The following is a 22,976-nucleotide window of genomic DNA, read 5'->3' on the forward strand; positions in this document are numbered from 1 at the left end:
TTATTATCAATAAATTCTTCAATTATATTGCCCCAGGGGTCACACCTTGATTCACCCCATAGAGGATGCTTGGCGTTAAAGTCACCCATTAAAATAAAAGGCTGAGGGAGCTGGTCGACCAAAGATTGTAGGTCATTTAACTCAAACTGACGGGAGTGGTTATATATGTCTAGGTTCCAAATACAAAGAACATAAAGTGATCCATTTAGTGGTAAAGATTTGCACTGCACAAGCCTGCAAGCCTGCAACACCAAATGTAGGTGGACACTTCTGTGGTTTATAGATCTGTTAACAATGATACCAGTACCTCCATGGGCATGGCCCCCAATCATAGGAGGAGATCTGTAAAATTTATAATTAAGTCCAACATTAGGGGATAAATCGTCAAGCATAGTTTCTTGGAGACAAATAGCAGACACATCATGTTCTCTAAAGAGAATACGAACCTGCTCTCGATGAGATTTAAAACCTTGAATATTCCATTGAATTATAGACATTATACTGTTTTCCTTTTCTTTTTTGGGTCTACTGGTCTGGGAAGTGAAGTCTGGGAGAGAGAGGGTCTACAAGATGGGTTCTTTTCTAATTTCTTTGCTTTCGCGGGTGGCATACTCCTCTCTGACAATGGTCCGACAGACGATGTAGAGTCTGGGTTATTAGTTCCTTTCTTAGATTGCATATCACGATTTGGGGAAGAAGATGGAGATGAAGGTGGACTGTGGAGTCTTTTACTGCACACAGCTTCAAATTCCATAGCTTTGCTTCTGTGCACCTCAACCAAGTGAGGCACATCAGTCCGTGATCCCTTTATTGGGGAGCCCCCCCAAGTTTGGAAGGTTGATTAATTGAGAGGAGGCTTTATTGAAGGAACCCTGTGAGGTTTCAGCTATGGGGACTTTAGGTGCCCCTCCAGATGGGGCAGGAGACAGTCCCTCAACTGGGGATGAGAGAACCTCCGCAGAAGAAGGTTGAGGAGTACTAGAATTTCCAAATTGTGGAGAAGAAAGATTAGGTCTAGTAGTGACTCTTTCACGCTGAAGCTTGGGTTCAGCATTAACAGAAGAATTCGTATTAGTATTTGTTTTTCTATGAGATTCTAGAGTTGGTTGATCCTCATTGCTTCTGTGCACCTCTACTGAGTGAGGCACACTAGTCAGCACTCCCCCTACTGGGGAGTCCCCCAAGTCTGGAAGAGAGATTGCATGAGAGGAGGCTTCATTGGAAGAAGCCTGTGAGGTTTCAACAATAGGAACCTTAGGTGCCCCTCCAGATAGGGCAGGGGGCACCCCTTCAACAAGGGGTGAGGAAACCTTGCAGAGGAGGGTTGAGAAGTATTAGAAATTCCTAGTTGAGAAGAAGAAAGATGATTAGATTTGATAGTAACACTTTTACACTGAGGCTGGGGTTCAGTGTTAACAGAAGAATTCATATTGGCATTTTTATTTCTATTGGCTTCTACAATTGGCTGATCCACTTTACTATTTGTTTTAACAACATCACTGTATCTTTTGGAATTAGTAGTCTTTTAGCATGTCCTACACTTATATGTTCTGCATGAGCTTTCAGTAGTATTTCCTGTTCCTTCTTATAAATTACACAGTTCTTATCTCTGGCATCATGCTCTTCTTTACAATCTATACAAACTGTTGGGTGGGAACAATCCCCATGTTCAGGCTGAGCACATATCAAACACAGTTTGTCCCTTGCACATCTGCGGGAAGGATGGCCAAAACCATAGCAGTTAAAGCGCTGAAGGGGACGGGGCTTAAACTGCTTCACATAAACAATCTCTTTTTCTATCTCTACATAATGAGGTAGATCTTCACCAGAAAAAGTTACGATAATCATAGAAGAACGAGGGATTTTAGCAACCTTCCAAACATTAGTTGGGCACATTTCTACAATTTCTTCTTCCTCAGTCATAGAGATCTCTATTAAAAATTACCCCTTTGGCATAACTAAAGGTATAGTGGGGTTTAACTTCCTTAATGTCTGATTTCTGTCTCAAGTTAAGCACCATGGCAGCTTGTTCATAAGATTTTACATGAATTAAGAAGGAATTTCTTCCAAATCGTGATACCTGCAAGTTAGTCAAATTACCAGAGCCAAGGTGACTCTTCAAGAATCTTCTAAACTTGAACAAGTTAGCACGTTCCTTTGCAAGTGATAATAAGCCACTTAGCTGGACTGGAAGGCCTCTGCACACTTTCCTTCCTTTCCTCTACCGGGTTTTCTGGATAAAAGATATCCAGGTTGGGTGGTGATCTAGCAACAAGTTAGGCTGAAGATTCATTTTCTTTGGAATTATTATAATCCAAGCAGGCAGCAGCTGCATCCTGATTAGAAAGAAATGAGATCCAGACTAGCCAAGCTAGTTGTCAGTTAGTTTAACCCTGATCTCTTTAACTGGTCCAAATTTACAGAACTTTTCATGTAAGTCTGTATAACTTATCAAGAGAGACATATTTAAAATGTAAGACTATGACTATTAGGGGCAATATTTGAGCTATTTATTGGTTTCTGAGTACCTAAAGATGTTTTTGTTACTTCAGAATTCATTTCAATTGCAAGTTTCTGGGCTACAGAATTATCTGTCAATGAAGTCTTAGTATTGTTACCGAAGTCCTTTTTCAAGCCGGAGTCATCAACTGGGGGTTTTACTTTTACCGAGTCAATATCAACATTAGGATTGGCAATATTAGGAGAGGGATCGGGGGGGCTTTAGGAGGAGGATCAGGTACTGGTGGAGGTTTAGAATGTACGGTTTGAACAGCCGCCATGATTGTGTATATTTATGAGGCCACACCATATATCAGGAGAGAAAGATTAATACATAGAAGAAGATAATGCAGTAGCCTGATGCCTCAAGCAATAAAAGAAAAGTCTCTGAAGAGTCAGGAAGTTCCAGAAACAACTATTTACACATGCAGGGCCTCTGTGAGTTAGAGACTTTCTCAACCCGGGGTTTGTCCTCTTTTGTTTTCATTTAGGATGGGTCCGGCGTAGTCACTCTGCATGTGTACTGGATAGGGAGAAAGGAAGTCGGCAGCCTAGTACCTACCACGCAAACATGCATTCCCCAGTCGGTGAGCTTTCGGCCCTCGCAGGGAGTAGTGACCTCGAGGTATACATCCCCACTTGACTGGGTTCAGACATGTAGCTTGGGAGGCACTAAGATACCAGAACCTTCCTTAACAAGTATTTGAGAAAGATGGTGAAAAAGGAGAGTAGAGTAGCAAATATGAAGGATAGGGATAGGGGAATTTACAAAGGAAAAGGGTGAGGGACCTCCTATCTATTCACTACCCCCAAAAACCTCATCCTAAAACAACTGTCATGGGGCGAGGGCGGCAAATCCTATGAGCATTCCAGTCCATGGTCAAAGACAAGCTAGGGTCGTCAACAAAAATATTTTGGCTCAGTTTTCGTCTGGTAGCTTAGGGCTGACCTCTCCAGTATGGTTGAACCTGGCTGGCACAGCTCAGCCCGTCCTTGCTATACGCAAGCCCCCCCACTACATCAAAGTACTGGGCCTCGGGGGGGTAGGCAGTCCGAGAGGCTGCCAGCCAGTTGTGCCCTAAGGGCAAGGCCTGGCACTTATTATATATTGCCCATATATATATCTGTTGTTAATAACTCCAGATTGTGTTTTTATAAATAAAAAGAAGAAACTCCAGTTTTGGAGTTTATCTTGCCTGCATTAAGTCCTCCTTATGTAGCCTACACCAAACCAAAAGGTTACACTAGTTGGTCAGCTTTTTCATTTCCATATACATGTACATGTGCTGGAACCCAGCAAAAAGATATAGTTATTCCTCTACATTGTAGTAGAAACACCCACTGTGAGATTTACATTGTTAGAGGATTATCGCCATCAAAGATTTCCATTGCCTGTAATGCACATTTTGAATCACAAAAGATTGTGAAGTTGGATGTCTGTCAAGTTATAATGTGTTCTAAAGCGGTTAAAATTCCATATAGCTCTGCTGTAAAATTTGATGCTGCAATTGGTAGTGCTCCTCTGCAGCTAAAATTATCGCTAAAAACTCCATATCTGATGCCAGCATCTGTTTTTGAGCCATCCGTGAAAATGAATGTGGAATCCAAATGTTCAGTAATGTTCTAAAAGCTGTCCTTTAATTTCTGCATCTGATTTTCTTTTTTTAAACATTTAAAATATCTACAAAATTTAATTATGGGTAACTTCCATGTTGGGGTAACTGGTAGTTTAATAATAATTTTTTTTTTTTTTTTTTTTTCACAAAGAACCAAGCCCACCTATAGGTTGTGGTGAAGCAGGTATGTATCCTTGATGGACTTTCATCTTTGTAATACCTGAATAAAATCGCTAATGACGACAATGTCAATCACAAAATTCTGACAGTTGTCCCCGGACTTGAACCCAGGACTTGTGTGTTAGCAAGTCTATGCTTCTACCAACCAAGCTATTGAGGGTATAAAATTCTTCAACCTCGGGGTTAATCTACACCTGCAGGATTTGAGTCAACTGCTAACTGCCATCCTAATCTCAATTTTACGAAGAACCAAGCCCACCTATAGGTAGTGGTGAAGCAGGTATGTATCCTTGATGGACTTTCATCATTGTAATACCTGAATAGAATCGCCAATGACAACGATGTCAATCACATAATTACAACGGTTGTCCCCAGACTCGAACCCAGGACCTGTGTGTTAACAAGTCTATGCTCCTACCAACCATGCTATTAGGCTATAAAATTCTTCAACCTTGGCGTTAATCTACACCTGCAGGATTTGAGTCAACTGCTAACTACCATCCTAATCTCAATTTTACGAAGAACCAAGCCCACCTATAGGTAGTGGTGAAGCAGGTACATGTCCTTGATGGACTTTCGTCTTTGTAATACCTGAATAGAATCGCCAATGACGACAATATCAATCACATAATTCCGACAGCTGTCCCCAGACTCGAACCCAGGACTTGTGCATTAGCAAGTCTATGCTTCTACCAACCACGCTACTGAAGCTATAAAATTCTTCAACCTCGGGGTTAATCTACACCTGCAGGATTTGAGTCAACTGCTAACTGCCGTCATAATCTCAATTTTACGAAGAACCAAGCCCACCTATAAGTAGTGCTGAAGCAGGTACATATCCTTGATGGACTTTTGTCATTGTAATACCTGAATAGAATCACCAATGACAACGATGTCAATCACATAATTCCGACAGTTGTCCCCAGACTCAAACCCATGGTTATCAAATCGCTTCTTTCTCTTCTTTGCTCCAGAGTTAACAAGTTTAGTTTGTCCAATCTTTGTTCATATGTCAAAATCCTGAGTGTTGGTGCCATCTTTGTTAGTGCTCTTTGAATTCTTTCTATTATTATCATTATTGTTTTTTTGTTTTTTTGTACTGGGTGTCCAAAGTGATGCTGCATATTCTAATTTTGGTCTTATCAGTGTAACTAGTATTTTCTTCACCATTTCCTCATCCATGTAGTCAAAGGCCACTTTCATTGATCTTATCAAGTTGTAGGTTTCTCCAACTATTTTGTTTACATGTTTGTCTGGTGTCATGTCATTTTAAATGATTACTCCTAGGTCTCTTTCTGAGTTTACTTTTGTAACTTCTTTTGTTCCAATTTTGTACACACATATACCAAAGGCTTTTTCCAACTACAAGGGGGTAGCCAAACAGAAAAAGGCATAGAAACCACTCCCACCCATTCAATTTCCTATATATTCCACTCCCCTCCATCCTCCTCCCTCCCTCTTATCTTGGCATCTCCTGGATGACAGGTCATCCCCGCATCCTGTCCACTGCCCTGGGTCAGGAGCAGTGACGCAAGACACAGCAAGGCCGCTTCATAAATTCGGCGACCCCTCCTCTCCGTCCCCTCATGCAGAAAAGGAGAAGATGGGGGAGAAATCCCTTCGGGCTGCATCAATTTTTTTTCTCATACATACCTCCTCACCCCCCATCCCCACCCACTCCCCCTCATGCATCACAGCATCATCTATACACAACCCCTCTCCATTCACCCCTATCTTCTGTCCTCTCCTGTCCTTCTTCCACAGACATTCCTCTCTTTTGTAATGCCCCTTTCATCCCATCCATGCATCTCATCCTAGGATGCCCCCTCATATTCACCCCTTCCACACTTCTTTTACTAATCTTTCTTCACTCATTCTTTCCATGTGTCCAAACCATCCTAATACTCTTTCATCAACCCTATCTCCCAGTTCCCTTTCCACCCCTGTTCTCCTCCTCACCTCATTTCTCACTCTATCCAGCCTAGTAACCCCTATCATACTTCTCAGACATTTCATCTCAAACACATTCAAACTCCTTCTCTCTTCCTCTCTATGTTCCATGTTTCTTCCCTGTACAATGCTGTTGGCACAATCACTCCTTCATATAACCTCCTCTTAGCATCCATTCCCAGATGTCTATTTCTCATTACACTTTTCAATCCACCAAGGCATTTACTCACTTCTCTCAATCTACATTATACCTCCACCCCCACTCCTCCCTTTTCTCTCACATTTGCACCCAAGTATCTAAAACTATCCACTTCCTCCAGTCTTTCACCCTTAATGCTCACTTCCAGCCTGCTGTCACTCTCTCCCCTTGTGCATCTCATCACCTTACTTTTACCCACATTTATCTTCAGCTTCCTTTCGCACAACTTCTCAAACTGTCACTAACTTCCTAAATCCCTCCTCTGATCCTGCTACAAGTGCAGTGTCGTCAGCAAACAACAACTGGCTCACCTCCCACCCACTTTTCTCCATTTTCTTTAATCATCTCCAACCCCTGACCCACTACCCTTGCATTCACCTCTCGCACCACCCCATCCATGTAAAGATTGAACAGCCAGGGCGACATAACACATCCCTGACGAAGTCCCACCTTTACCACGAACCATTCACTCTCTCCATTTCTAATCCTAACACAAGCTCTACTACTCTCGTAAAAACTCTTGACTGCTCTTAATTTTGTATTGTCCGGATATTCTATTTTAGCTTTTTCCAAATTCCATTATACTACATTTTTTAATGTTGAAATTCACTTTGTTCTTTTTTATCCAATTCCAGACTTTGTCCAGATCTCCCTCAAAAGATTTGCAATCTTCTTTATTACTCACTCAGATGTGGAGGGAGTGAACATGAGGGGACGTCCTAGGATGAGGTGGATGGATGGGGTGAAGGGGGCTTTGGGGAAGAGGGGAATGTCTGTTGAGGAAGGACAGGAGAGGACAGAAGACGGGTGAATGGAGAATGGTTGTATATGGATGATGATGTGATTGCATGAGGTGGAATGGGCGGGTGGATGGGGGGGTGAGGTAGTATGTGTGAGCAAAAGTTGACGCAGCCCGAAGGGATTTCTCCTCGTCCTCTCATTTTATGCAATGGAGGGACAGAGAGGGGGGGTCGCCGATTTAATGAAGCGGCCTTGCTGTGGATGTGCTGTGTCTTGCGACACTGCTTCTGACCCAGGGCAGTGGACAAGGTGCAGGGATGACACGTCATTCAGGAGGTGCTAAGATAAGAGGTAGGGTGGAGGGGTGTGGAGTGTATTCAGGGATGGAATGGGTGGGAGTGATTTTGTGCCTTTTTCTTTTTGGCTACCCCCCTTGTAAGGGGGAGAAAGTCTTGGTATATGTATGTATCCTCAATATTTTGCATCATCTGCAAAGAAGTTTATATAGCATTCAATTCCTTCATCCATGTCGTTTATATAAATAGAAAACGTTATTGGAGCCAACACAGAGCCTTGGGGTACCACTTATCATGTTTACCCATTTTGAGTTCTCTAAGTATCACTCATTTTTTTCCTTCCAAGAAGTTTTTCATCCATTCTAATAATTTTCCTTGTATTCTACCTATTATTTCAATTTTTCTTAGTAGTTTTTTGTGTGGTACTTTGTCAAAAGCCTTTTGTAGGTCCAGGAAGGCACAATCTGCCCAGCCATCTCTTTCTTGTATTATGTGTAGCAACCTTGAGTAAAAGCATATTAAGTTTGTAGTACATGATCTTCCACTTCTAAATACAAATTGGTTGGCGTTTAATTTATTTTTTATAACTCTTTCGTATATTTTTGCAATTGTGCTTTTAAGGGATACCAGTCTAAATTGTTGGTTTCCTCCATTATATACTGGTACAATATTAACATTTTTTCAGTCTTGTGGTACTTTTCCTTCTTTGAGTGAGAAGTCAATTATCTTGTGTATTTTATCTGTGAGTTCTTCTATGCATTCTTTTAATATCCAGTTCGCTATTCCGTCTGGCCCATGTGACTTTCTGACATTGAGTTTCCTTATTTGGTCCCTTATTTCTTTCTGTGTCACCATTAATTCTTTCATTTTAGGGGGTCCTTCCTGGTGACTATCATCCCACAATTGTGAGCTTTCAACTGTAAATACTGTCTGGTCATTACTTCAGCCATTTCTACATCTTCTGTGTACTCTTGATTTCCTTCAAGCAGTTTTACTATTTCACGTTTGTCTTTTAGTTTGTCGTTTACATACCTATAAATAGTTTAAGCTGATCTTTGCATGTCACTATATCTTTTTCATAGTTTCTTTTTTCTCTCTTCGTATGTCTACATATTCATTTCTCAGTTTGATGTATGTTTGCCATTTAGACTCTTTTTTGTCCTTTTCCTTCTTTTCCAAGCTTTATCTCTTTTATCTTTAGCATCACTACACTTTTTATTATACCAGCACTTTATATACTCCCTTTTCTGTTTCTGCTTCAGCACATATTTGCCTGTTCCCTCTTTATACATTTCTTTGAAAATTTTCTATTTCTCTTCCGTCTTTGTTTCATCATTTGCAAGTTTTTCCCAACAGGCATTTTGAATTTTTTTTCTCTAAGTTTTACAAAATCAGTTTTGTTGTACATTAATCTTCCTTCTCTATATTTCTTGTTCCTTCTTACCACATTTTGTTCCTTAAGTTCGATCTCTATTAGTATGTGGTCACTCTTTCCAATTGGTGCTTTATAGTTTATTTCTTCCACTATTTCAGGTTCAGAGGTGAATATCAAATCTAGCCTCGATGGTTCTTTGTTTTGTCTACATCTAGTATTTTCTTTAACCTACTGCGTCAATGTGTAATCGGTGGTCATATCTAGTAGGATATTGACCCAGAATTCCTCTCCACCTCCCATTGTCAATTCTTTCCAATTTATTTCCTTTGCATTAAAGTCACCCATAATCACTATAGTTTCTCCATATTTCAGTGTCTCTGTTAATTCATTGTGTCTTCTAGTATTCACTGTCAGTCCAAGTCTTAGTTTTAGGTGGCACATATACAACTATAAACCTTCTACTTTTCATACTGCTGTTTTTTTACTTTGTGATTAATTCCACATTACCTTTTCCTTCTGTTGCCTTTATTACATTTAGGTCCTTTCTAGTCAATAGCATGACTCCTCACCCCTGTTTGATATCCTATTTTTAGACTAAAGGTTATAAACCTTGTCCCACCATACTTGATTGTATAGGACCTTTCAGTTTTGTCCCCACAATTCCCATTATGTTGGGTTTCTCTATTGACAAATAGTTATTCAATTCATTTAATCCTGAAATCATACCATCCATATTTGTATATGCCACTTTTAATTTTTTTATCTCTTCTCTTTTTTGTTTTAAGTTTCCATTTTTCTGATGTACCATTTTCTGTCTCAGATCCAGCACTTAAAAAAAAAAAATCAGTCTCCATTCTTTTCTCGTTTTTTCCTTGGCTTAACTTCTTAGTTCCTATCTTCCTCTAATTCCATTACATTTACTTCCTTTTTTATCCATACATTTTTTTTTTTCATTGTTTGCTAGTTTTGTCATTTTTTATAGTATTTCTTCTGCTATCATTTGTGTTCTTAGTTTGATTTTCATTGGTCTGTTTTTTTGAGTATGTACCAATCTTGTGTATGTCATCAATTTCTTTATCTAGATTCTGTCCTTCATTTTGAACTGCTTTTAGAATCTCCTTTGCAATTTCTTTCTCTTCCTTTTCTCTTTGGTATTTGTGTACATTGTGTTTTTCATTTACACCATAAACCACAATGCATTTCTTCTTGTCCACTGTGTCTCTCACCCAATTTTCCTTTTCTTTGATCACCTTGTTCACTGTTTCCTTTGCATTCTCTTCTACCTGCTATTGTACAATTTCTTTGAATGAGAGTTCGCATTCCTTTTTCCACTGATTTTTTATTTCATTCAGATCAGTGTCTTTGATTGATTCTTCCTTTTTTTCAGTTACTGCTTTCAATTGTTCTTTTACCTTTCTTCAGTTCATCATTTGTATTTCTTACCTCGTTTTCCTTTCTTTCATTTTCTCTTTTTATTACACTTAGTTCACTTTTTAGTTCATTTAATTTTCTTAGTATCACCGCGTTAGTTGTACATAGGTTGGATACCTCTAGTTGCACAGGTTTATAGTCTAATTTTAAATCAATCACTTCATCTGCTAAGTTGTAAATTTCTCTATTTCATTTTGCTCGGCTAATCCTAAAATCTCTGTGTCCAAGGTTTTCTCCATCGTTTCCCCTTGCCTCCTAAACCCTGAGAAATACTCATCACTTACGTACCTGCTGGTCATCTTCGGAGTATCGTTTAGACACTTTTTTTTTTTGCGTATTACTCCCCACGGGGACTCAATCCTGGATTCATCCAGTCCTCTGTTGGTTCGTTGATTCTTACTTCTTTATTACTTTATTTACTTCTTTATTGCTAAACTATTTACCCAAGAACTGGACTGGATACAAACCCTGCCAGTCCCACGAAAACATATGTATATTACAGGCTTACACCATGTTTTTGTATTGGCACTTAAGGCACAGCTAGTTTAGTAATTTAGATTGCAGGGTCAGCTGAATATGAATGAGTTCACCTGTAAACATGTACATTTCCATTTGCATCATACCAACTGCAATTCATAAAAAACATGCATAACAAATGGCTGAAAATTCATCATGAATTACGATGCGATACCAGGAAAATTATTCCATAAATATATATATATTATATACATACAGGTATATATATAAAAAATAGCTAGAAAAGGTCATCTAATGACATTACTCCTTAACCTCTTCAATACAAGTCAAATTTTCATGGGCAGCCTGATGTACAATGATGTATCACAATACTAGCATTATTGAATATAAAGTTACAGCTGTATTACTTATTCTCTTTCACATTGAATATCAATAACCACAGAAAATATGATCAGTTCACAGAATATGGGGGGGGGTCACTCAGCTACAACTACAGTACAAAATAAACACAATGCCGATGCCGGAATCCTCATATACCTATTTGTGCCTCATGACACCCTTAGGCATCATCATATGAAAAAGGTTAATAAACTTATAAATACTATATACATACTGTATTAAGGACTTGATTGAAGGCTCTTTCAAGAAGACCATATGAACTCTTGTCTAGATTGTATGCCCTTGCTTTATCATACGTTTCCCTCTCTATAATAGCCTTCAATTCTTCTGGAGGGATCACATTTTTCTTGTAGATTTGTCTCTGTAAAAATGCAATGTGGATTTGATTTTAAATCTACATGTTACAAATATTCCTGTACTTAAGACTATACTAAAGGTAATATCAAGCACTACACCTTACACCCTCACATCACAAAGGACAAAATACCCTGCTGCAAAAACTAGATATAATAGAGAATGAGATGCATGGGCCCACATGCAAGACTCCTTTCTTGGCCACTCCTGGAAGACGATGGTCTAATTTACATATATTTTGTAACTAACATCATTATCACTAAAAAGTTTTTGCAGATGATTTCAAGTTGTACTAGTGTTGATGTCACTTTTATTGATGGCAAGTTAAATGTGATTAGTAGCTGTCAAAGTGAACACTTTTTTTTTACAGGCTTCAGGATTTCCAGAAACAGAAGTAATCACAACAAATTAGAGCTTTAGACTTATCATATTAACAATGTGATTATCTTTTTCAAGATTGAACTCCAGATATAGGCATTCTTGTGAATCACAAGATGAAGTTTCATCAGCACATGTCTAATATGCATAAAGCTATAAGGGTAGTTCACAATTACTTAAATGCACAAGAAATATGAATGTTTCATGAAGGCTTTCGATAAAGTTGCACATAGAAGACTATTAAGTAAAATAAGTAGTTATGGAATTGGAAAGAAGTACCTAGAATGGATTGCAGCATTCCTAATGCAAAGATGACAAAGAGTGGTGATAATGGGGGAAATGTCAAGATGGAACCCAGTGACAAGTGGAGTTTTGCAGAGGTCTGTTCTCGGACCACTGTTGTTTATGTTTATTAATGACCTCCCCGATAGTATAGTAAATGACAGTAAAGTATACCTGTATGTAGACAGTACAAAGATATTTAGATGCATAAAAGATCAAGAAGATTGTCAGAAATTACAGCAGGATGTGCATGGAGTGAAAAATGGTTGTTGAGTTTTCATCTGCATAAGGGTAGTTATATGAGAATAGGAAGAACAACTATTGAAGATCAAGGCTACCAAATGGAGAAGCAGCTAAAAAAGATTACTTTTGAGAAGAATGTGGGAATAATAATCAATGATAAATTAAGTTGTGTGGATCACCTGGCAGAGAAAGTAAACAAAGCCAACAAAATAGTGGGAATAATTATAAGGTCCTTTGTTACGTTGGATGCAGCAATATTTAAAGCACTGTTTGTAGCACTGGTATGACCAAATTTGGAGTATGCTAACCAGGTATTGAGTCCTCACCTGGTTAAAGACATTGAGATGGTGGAGAATGTGCAGTGAAGGGCTACAAGGACGGGGCCAGAACTCAAAGGACTTAAATATGAGGAGAGACTAAGGAAGCTGAACCTACCAACATTGGCACACAGAACAGCATGGGGAGACTTATTAGAGACGTAGAGGAAAATATGATGAAGAATGTAGTCATGGCATATTGAAAACTTCAAGAAGAAAGCATCAGTAGGGGGAATTCACTGAAGCTTTTTAAGACAAGGTCACGGTTGGATATAATGAAGTATGCTTTCCCGTGTAGGGTGATAAATAACTGAAATCAGTTGTCTGAGTGAGTGATCACAGCAACATCAGTCAGTCAGTTTGAGGTCAGACTTAATAAATTCTGGTTTAATCAAGAATTGAAGTATGATTATAAAGCAAAGATAATCCACCACACATTGCCACAAGTTGAGTTGATAATGTAGATCTGGAGTCACAGGCGTAAGCCTCTTCCAGGAAGTTATCCATGTAAGATTATATATGTTACTGTATGACCAACTTAGGCATACTGTTACTTAGTTTCCAATTTTGGACGCGTAGTGGGGAGGGGCCTTAAGCAGTTGGATTTTGAGCAAAGGTGGCCTAGGAGAATTAATGGTTGAGTGGATACAGATTATTCTCATAGGTTAACGATCCTCAACTTGCACTCAATCAATGGTTGACCAATAAGACAATAATATTAATGAAAGATTTTCCATGGCAGTTCAATCTCATGGGATAAACTATTATCCAAACACATTTTTCACTTCTTTCGATTTTGTATTTCAATTATCTATTTCTTCTATGAAATGGTTACATTAATTAGATTTGGTGAGGTTATATTAAGTAAGGTGCCATTGGGCATGGTAAATTTCACGTTAAATATCTGTGTTTGTGATTCTGGAATTTTACCAAGCTATTTACTTCACCAATAGCAAGTGCCACAAGAGGCCATGACTAATACAGCTCACGGCCAATTTGGACTTGATGTTATAAGCTGCTTCTCTAGCCTAAAACATGTTAACTTATGGAAGTCTTCACCAGCCAATGTCAATGTGGTGTCTTGTGATACTATTGGTTCTTTCAAGCATGCTCTTGCACACCACTCATCCACTTGAGGGTGCTTATTGTAGGAATAGTCCAGTTAATATGGTGTAGGTAATCATTTGCACCCTCCAGTCAATCCTAAATCATTTTACTGTTACATTTACTATCACAATTACAGGATAGCATATCCACCTGGTCAACCAGGCTAGTCTTACAGGTGGGAAGCCCATCAGGTCAGAATCTGGAAAGTGGAAACCCTGTCCCTTCCTGGCACTAAACTTGGCAAAATAAATGCCAATCTATTTTACCACCATATGTTCAAATAACCTTAGTTTTAAACAAGGGATTGTTGGTAATTTATTTTGTTATGTCTCTCATGGCCATGGGAGAGGTGGTGAACTAAATTGTTTCTAGATGGCACCACTATATTCCAGGTGAGGGTTCTATTCAAGTACCATAAACACATTATCAACTTTTAAGCATTTGAAAGTTCTATTTTTTCTTCTATGGAATAGTAACATATGATTAGGTTATGTTAAGTTAGGTTAGGAGCTATTGGATAACACAAGTTTCATGTTAAATATCCATGCTTGCATGATTCTGTAAGTTTACCAGGTGAGTTGTACACTTAGTATTCATGATACTGGAATAGAGCCCTCACCTCAGTAGTTTATTATTATTCATCCAATGACAATGATAGTGTAACACTATCATTGTCATTGGATGAATTAACTAATGATCTATCAAAAGTCTTCTATATGTCACTTAAAAAGTATCCATGAAATTATACTTATTTCTTACTGGATAGTATATATATAAATACATACTAACATTTACCAAACACAAGGAAAAGTATATTTTCTTTCCAATATAAAAATATTGAAAATATATCTTTTTATATTAATTAACAGTACTTCAATATCTAAACGTTTGAGCCTCATCAAAAATACTCCTAAAATATAACGTTGAAAGGCAATTATGTTTAAAAAATCATAAAATGCTCCCGCAAACTGGTTTATTTCGGCATAAGCCATAACTTCAAGCAATTCAAGAATACTAATAAAAATCATTGATCTGACTTACTTGTCTGTAGGAAAGGTATTCCTCCCATAGATATGTTGCCCATGAAAAGCCAACAATTCCTATGAACATTTTTCCTTCCCACGATTGCCATTCTGGTATGGCTAAGGTTAACATCTTTTCCTGTGATCTACTAGGCTATTCGTTCCTTATTGTACTCACTTCTCTACGTACCACTAATGACGTCATGAATGTTGTTTTGAAACAGTCAGCGTGCTAGCTCATTGTACGTCATGGTTTTCTAATGTAAAGTTATTTAATAAAATTCCTAAATTTAGTGACACCACTAACTTTTTCATTTATAAAAAAATGAAATTTCATTGTTTCGTGAAACATTCTCCGTATTTGTTTGGTCAAAGTAGAAAACGTCAAACGCCATTGATAGAACACCTGTAAACGATTATTCAGATGCTTGCGTTGTATCAGGCCGGTAAAAATGTAAGATTTTAGGTAAAAGGCATGACGGACTGTTTCCAAATAACTACCATAGTCTATACTTGTCAAATGATGGCCATATATGTATATAGTCAAATTCTGCTCAAACAACATGAAAAAGCTGGTTAGCACTTCGCAGGCGCAGTTCACTTGGTGTAGGATGTATATTGTATACCTGTCAGATGGCTCCAGGACAGTTTCCCCCGGAGGACAATTTTCCCCCGTTGTCAATTGCCCCCTGGGACAATTACCCCTTGATGTCAATTTCCCCCGTTCACAATAGAAGAAATACAAATACAAAGTTTATTTTGATCAAAACTTTGCTTATAAAGTCAGAGTAAAATACACTTAGTTGCAAAGAATAGAAATAAGCTAAATTTTTTTTTAACTTAGATTATACGCAATTCCTCTTACGTAATCAAAAATCTCTCTGCTGTTGTAATCGTTCACCAAACTGACTATTCCCTGGGAGTAATATTTGTACATATCCCGTGATCCTTCATTTGCAATGCCGACTGTACTCTGATACGAAACTCTTGAAGTGACTGCTCTTTCTGGAGTTTTGAAATAAAAATCCAAATATTGGGATGGCAGCAACCAGTCCTGACAAAAAAAGAAAAGAAAAAAAACTATGCCATCCCTCGACTGAATTGTTTGTTCTTGGAAGATCTTCCTTCAGTCTGTCGTATATGCCCCAGAGAGCCATGTACATTGGTTCTCGTCGCCCTCTCCTTCTATGGGGCGTATTTTAAATGTTCCGTCTATAAACCAATGAAGAGAAGAAGATAGCATTTCTACATTTCTATACGTGCCGAAAATAAAATTTCTTGGCCTACGCTCACCAACACATTTGTCCAAATCATAAAGAAGAAATTTTTGTTCATCGATTTTTTTCTTTTTTTTATACTGTCCTTCCAAAACTAGTTCTTGTACATTTAATGTCAAAAGTAGTGCAACATTAGCTCTTTGTTTTTGGCGTCTAATATTACGGCGCAAGTTTTGAAGAGAGGGCATTTTAGTTGGTACTTCTTCACTTAAACCTATGACTGCAGGAGAGGTTAATTGATGAGAAGTTTCTTGCGAACTTTCAGTATGCACTTTGATTTGCGCAGCAGTAGCAGCAACTTCATACTTTGCAGACTCGAGCCCATGCGTAACGAGTGTAAAGTCTTCCAAGAACTTCATTTTCAAGTATTTTCACTTTTGCTTTGCATGCTGACTTTCTGCATTGTTCCCACTCTTAAGATACAACACTATGCGCTAAATCCTTTTGTTTGACATTCATATAACATTCAAACACTAATTTGTCACACCCCTTTTCACTCTTAATGAACTACATGCTAATAGGTTGTGGACAAAGACATACATACATACATACATATACCAAGGATTTTTCCCCCTTACAAGGGAGGTAGCCAAAAAGGAAAAGGCATAAAATCATTTCCACCCATTCCATCCCTGAATACACTCCACACCCCTCCACCCTCCCTCTTATCTCAGCACCTCCTGGATGACGGGTCATCCCTGCACCTTGCCCACCGCCCTGGGTCAGAAGCAGTGTCGCAAGACACAGCACATCTACAGCAAGGCCGCTTCATTAAATCGGCGACCCCCCCTCTCCGTCCCCCCATTGCATATAAGGAGAGGACGGGGAGAAATCCCTTCGGGCTGCGTCAACTTTTGCTCACACATACTACCTCACCCCCCAACCCCCCCGCCCTTACCACCTCATGCAATCACAACATCATCCATATACAACCATTCTCCATTCACCCCTGTCTTCTGCCCTCTCCCGTCCTTCCTCAACAGACATTCCCCTCTTCCCCAAAGCCCCCTTCACCCCATCCATCCACCTCATCCTAGGACGTCCCCTCATGTTCATTCCCTCCACATCTGCCTTCCATACCTCTTTTACTAGTCTTTCTTCACTCATTCTTTCCATGTGTCCAAACCATCCTAATATTCTTTCATCAACCCTATCTCCCAGCTCCTTTTCCACCCCTGTTCTCCTCCTCACCTCCTCATTTCTCACTCTGTCTAGCCTAGTAACCCCCATCATACTTCTCAGACACTTCATCTCAAACACATTCAAACTCCTTCTCTCTTCTTCTCTTATGCTCCATGTTTCTGCCCCATACAGTGCTGTTGGCACAATCACTCCTTCATACAGTCTCCTCTTAGCATCCATTCCCAAATGTCTATTCCTCATTACACTCTTTAATCCACCAAGGCATTTTCTCGCTTCTCTCAATCTACATTCTACCTCCACCTTCACTCCACCTTTTCCTGCCACATTTGCACCCAAGTATCTAAAACTATCCACTTCCTCCAGTCGCTCTCCCTTAATGTTCATTTCCAGTCTACTCCCACTTTCACCCCTTGTACATCTCATCACCTTACTTTTACCCACATTTATCTTTAGCTTTCTTCTATCACATACTCTCCCAAACTCTGCCACCAGCTTCCTCAATCCCTCCTCCGATCCTGCCACAAGCGCAGTGTCATCCGCAAACAACAGCTGGCTCACCTCCCACTTTTCTCCATTTTCTTTAACCATCTCCAATCCCTGACCCACTACCCTTGCATTTACCTCTCGCACCACCCCATCCATGTATAAGTTGAACAGCCAGGGCGACATAACGCATCCTTGACGAAGTCCCACCTTTACCTCGAACCACTCACTCTCTCCATTTCTAATCCTGACACAAGCTCTACTACTCTCATAAAAACTCTTGACAGCTTCCAGAAGCTTTCCTCCTATCCCATATATCTGCAGTACCTCCCACAGTGCCTTTCTGTCTACCCTATCATAAGCCTTTTCCAGATCCATAAAAGCCCAAAAACCATCCTTCCCCTTTCCTATAGCTTTCTCACATATCTGTCTTACCACAAAAATCTGATCCATACAACCTCTACCCGTCCTAAATCCACACTGTTCCTCACCAATTACTCCCTCTGTTCCTCTCCTAATCCTCTCAATCAAGATCCTCCCATAAGCCTTCCCAACTACACTTAACAAGCTAATCCCTCTGAAACTACTACATTCACACTTGTCCCTTTTTCCTTTGTAAAGAGAAACTATACAGGCACTCCTCCAGTCCTCCGGTACTCTACCCTCTCTCCAGCAAACATTAAATAACCTCACCAGCCAGTCCACCATCACTGTACCTCCCTTTTTCAGACATTCTGCATGGCATCCATCCAGACCAGGTGCCTTACCTGCTCTCATCAACTTAACAACTGCCTTCACCTCATCCTTCCTTATTTCTCCTCCATTCTCCTCACTCATCACTCTCATTTTCTTCGCATTTCCCACTGCAGCTATCTTTCCTTCCCTATCCTCCTTCACATTTAGCAACTCCCTAAAATATTCTGCCCATCTTCCCCTTACTGCCTTCTCTTCCATTATCATCTCTCCATCTGCACCTTTTACCTTTTCTTCTCTACTTGATTCGCCTCCTCTTCCTCTCTTAATTTCTTTCCAAAACATCTTTTTATTACTTTCAAATTTTTCTGTCAAACTCTTACCCCATTTCACATCTGCTCTCCTCTTTGCAACCTTTACCTTTTGCTTTACTTCTCTTTTCTTTTCTTTGTACCTCTCATATGACTCCCTCGTCCTATTTTGTAACCAAAGTGTGAAAGCTCGCTTCTTCTCTTCTACAACCTTCTTTGTTTCCTCATCCCACCATTCACTACCCTTTCTTCTATTTCCCCCTGTCCTTCTCGTTCCACACACCATCCTTGCACACTTTATGACTCCCTCCTTGAACCATCCCCATTCCTCCTCCACACCCATCACTCTCCATCCTTTACTCCCTCCCACGCCTCCTTCAGATTCTTTTGGTACTCCTTCTCCTTTTCATTCAAATAGTTCACTCTAAGAACCTCCCTACCTTTTGCCCCTTTCCTCTTTCTCCATCTATCCTCCACTCTCAACTTACCTTCCACCAAAAAATGATCTGATATTCCCCCGCCCTCTCCACTTAGCACATGTACATCCTTAACTCTTCCTATCATAGTCCTATTTACCACTACATAATCCATTAACGCTCTATCTACCACCCTTCCATCCACCACCCTCTCCCATGTGTACTTATGCTTGACTTTCTTCCGAAATACTGTATTTGCTATCATCAACTCTCTTTCTAGACACATTTCCACCATCAACTCTCCACTACGATTCTTTCCTGGAACTCCACATTTCCCAACCACTTCATCGATTGGACCATTTCCTACCCTAGCATTAAGGTCTCCCAGTACTATTACATTGACATTTCTTCCTAAATCCTCTATGCACTCATTTAAATCTATCCAAAAGGCCTCCCTTTCTTCTACACTCTTCTCACTGCCAGGCCCATATGCACTTACAAAGACCCACATCTCTTTTCCCAGTTTCACCTTCATCCACATTATCCAAAGACAAAATAAATTAATAAAAAATAGATAAATAGAATAAAATAAAACATTCCTAAATTCACCAGGAGTAAACCACTTCACAATGTAATGAGTCTAAGAGATTGAATCCGTGACGCGATGAAGCATAAGCTTAAATAATGTTCAGTAGGAAAGGGTAAGCTCTTCTAAACTTTAAAATCTATAAAAGCTTTGGCAGAAGGTTTAATACAGATCCGCTTATCGTCTTAAAGGTTTAGATTTTGCTGATACAAATAGTATATATATGATATAACGACACAGAGACTTTAGATGATTAAATTACGAAAAAAAAAAAATTGACGGAAGTTTGATACAGATCCATTTATTGTCTTAATTGCTTAGATTTTGCCGATACAAATAGTATACATATCAATTATTATATAAAAACACTGAGACTTTATATTATTAAATCACGAACAATAGAATATAGTGTATATTATTCAAATGTCAACGGGGGAAATTTACATCAAGGGGTAATTGTTCTAGGGGGCAATTGATAACGGGGGTAATTGTCCTAGGGGAAAATTGTCCCGGGGGGCAATTGTCCTGACACGCCTGTCAGATTGCTCGTTGAATCGATCAACTGGTTTCTTATCATGATGTTATCTCCAACTTTAACAACACATTCACTATCAAAAGGATAGTGTGGGTAAAATATAATGCATAATAACAACCTTCATGATCAAATTTTAACCTTTGAGAAGTGTGAGACAAGACACCATAACCTAATTTTAGTGTATGGGAAAGGAGCTATAAAATAGGGTAATGTCTCTTCTTGTTCATTAATCACTTGTAGCGAGTTTATTCATATTTAGAGTTTGGCTATTCCAGAAGGTCATGCATCTGTATGGAAAAATTCCTGATGTCCTTGTCGTGCTATGGTTCGGACAAGTCAGGGAAATGAAACTCACAATAATACTAAGGCACTCGGGTTTTTAATGAACACTAAGCCCGAGAGGGAAGGTCGAAGTCTGAGAGCGGAGGGGAACTTGAAGCTTGGTGAGGACTGCTGCTTGGAGAGAAGTGCTGCTTGGAGAGGAGTGTTCTGGAGTGAACTAGCGGACTAGCTAGTGAAGACCAGTCGCTCGCGCGGGATCGGTATTTGTGGGAGGGGAAGAATGTCTGCAAGAAAATGAAAAGATAGTTGTGTATAAAAGAGGGCTTCTGTCACCGGGCGATTAGGGATATTTATTTCGTGGTGTCGTGGCTTTGGAGGTATGGGCAGGAGACTCGGGGTTGGAGACTGGGATTGATATGTGAAACCGTTAGGTTACGTAGGAATATTTATTCTTCTTATCCTCATCCAACAAAGTTAGGAAACGAGAAGAGGTTTAGTCTTCGGGAAAGATAGAGAAATTGGAAATAAATATAGTGGTAGGATACTGAAATTATTTCAGGCCTGAGCGGCATTCGAACTCGGACCGCTGTAATAGTGGTTGCGAATGCTACCACCACGCCGTCGAGTCGTGTGTAAAGGAATATTTACCAAATTGTATTATACGGGTAGGGAGTTATGCTCGTAGTGACCCGTCTCTGTATCTTTCAACATCAAGTTTGTTCTTAAATTCTTGTGTATTTTTTGCACACACTGTTGCCTCATTTAATTTGTTCCAAATACCCACTACTCTGTGTGGATTTTTTTTTCAGATCTCTTCTATAACTATCCTTGTTGAGTTTCTTTTCATGTCCTCTTGTTTTTCTCTTATTCCACTTTAATAAATCATCTCTGTCGAGGACTTCCATCCCTTTCATAATTCTGTAAGTAGTCAGTAGATCTCCTCTTTCTCTTCTTTGTTCCAGGGTTGGTAGTACCAGTTATGGACAATCTTTGTTCGTATGTCAATTTAGAGAGAATTGGTGCCATTTTTGTCCTTACTCTTTCAATTATTTCTAATTTATTTTTATTCTTTTTAGTATTAGGTGTCCATAGAGTCGCAGCGTGCTCCAATCTTGATTTTATCAGTGTGACTAATATTTTCTCTACCATTTTATCATCGTCGTAGTCAAAGGCCACTTCTATTGATCTCAGTAAATTGAAGGTTTATGTATTTTGTTGATATGCTTGTCCGGTGACATGTCTTTGCTGATAATTACTCCTAGGTCCCTTTCAGAGCTATTTTTTTAATTTCCTTTGTGCCAATTTTATATTGCCCTGATATTCTATTTTCACTTTTTCCAAACTCCATTATACTGCATTTCTTGATGAAGTCTACTTCCCACCTTTGACTCAATTCCCAGGCTTTAACCAGGACTTTTTGTAGTGATTCAGTCTTTCTCCCCCCTTTTTTCAGAAGTTTAGTTCAGCATAACAATGATTGATGTTTTGCCAGTCATAATATGGCATATGTCTCAGGTAGGTTCCGAGAACAGTTATGATCTGACCTTTTTCCTCATTCTCCTTGTTGTTTTACTCATTCGAGTACTGGTCCCCTGTACCCTACCTCTGGTGCTTCAGATTATAATGTACTACTCATAGTAATTGCCCACTCCGTCCTGAGATTCAGGTAAAATGTTAGATTTAATTTATAGGTGACCCTAGCTGCAGTGTAGGATTCGCTATAACTACATGTTGTTACAGATGTAGAATATTGTAGTATATCATTAATGGTCCTACTCTGATATAGTACTCACTCATACATGTTGATACAGATGTAGAAAAATGCAGTATATTATTAATGGTACTACTCCGATATAGTACTCACTCATACTGTTTTGTTACAGTTTAACATTATTTTGTTGTTCCTTTGCTTAATGCAATGTTCCTTTTGGATGGTGCTCAAATATTTGGACTAAATGTTCCTATGTGTACAAACATTTCAGTAATATTAGCAAAACTATAACAATGTTTATGTGTCATATGTGTACTGACTGGTATTACTCACGAGTGTCTCTGGTCCCCTCAACCCCCTATGTATGTTTGTCCGTGTGACTTAATTAATGTAGAAAAATAACCTGATGAGGACCACAATGGAAATAAGCGTTCATGCTTTTTGTATTATCCTTGGCAATTTACATTTATTATTTCGAACTATGTATTCTTGTCATTATTTGCACTTCATGTACATTGATTTATTGCCAAATAAAGTCTATCTATCTATCTATCTATCTACTGTCTACCCTAGATTGGAAGACGTCGGGCAAGATGGCGATTTCGGTGGGTATGTATCCAAATGGATACACGGAAGAAAAAATTAAAATAAAATACATACATGTGTTTTTTTG

The 22,976-nt window shown here is 39.1% G+C and overlaps 1 protein-coding gene across 1 annotated transcript in view; it reads right to left on the bottom strand.

Annotated features, from left to right (window-relative positions):
• Window positions 1-15,086, bottom strand: part of LOC143036406 (CAAX prenyl protease 1 homolog) — a 47,161-nt gene extending 32,075 nt beyond the window's left edge. Inside the window, exons 1-2 of the mRNA XM_076203736.1 lie at window positions 14,886-15,086; window positions 11,378-11,524 (exon numbers count right to left, since the gene is read on the bottom strand). Coding sequence (XP_076059851.1) covers window positions 11,378-11,524; window positions 14,886-14,999 — 261 coding nt within the window. The 5' untranslated portion in view covers window positions 15,000-15,086. The remainder of the gene's footprint in view (window positions 1-11,377; window positions 11,525-14,885) is intronic.
• Between the last annotated feature and the right edge of the window lie 7,890 nt (window positions 15,087-22,976).

The sequence above is a fragment of the Oratosquilla oratoria genome, chromosome 20, assembly GCF_046742065.1.
Source record: "Oratosquilla oratoria isolate Oo_2021 chromosome 20, ASM4674206v1, whole genome shotgun sequence".
NCBI classification, from domain to species: domain Eukaryota; kingdom Metazoa; phylum Arthropoda; class Malacostraca; order Stomatopoda; family Squillidae; genus Oratosquilla; species Oratosquilla oratoria.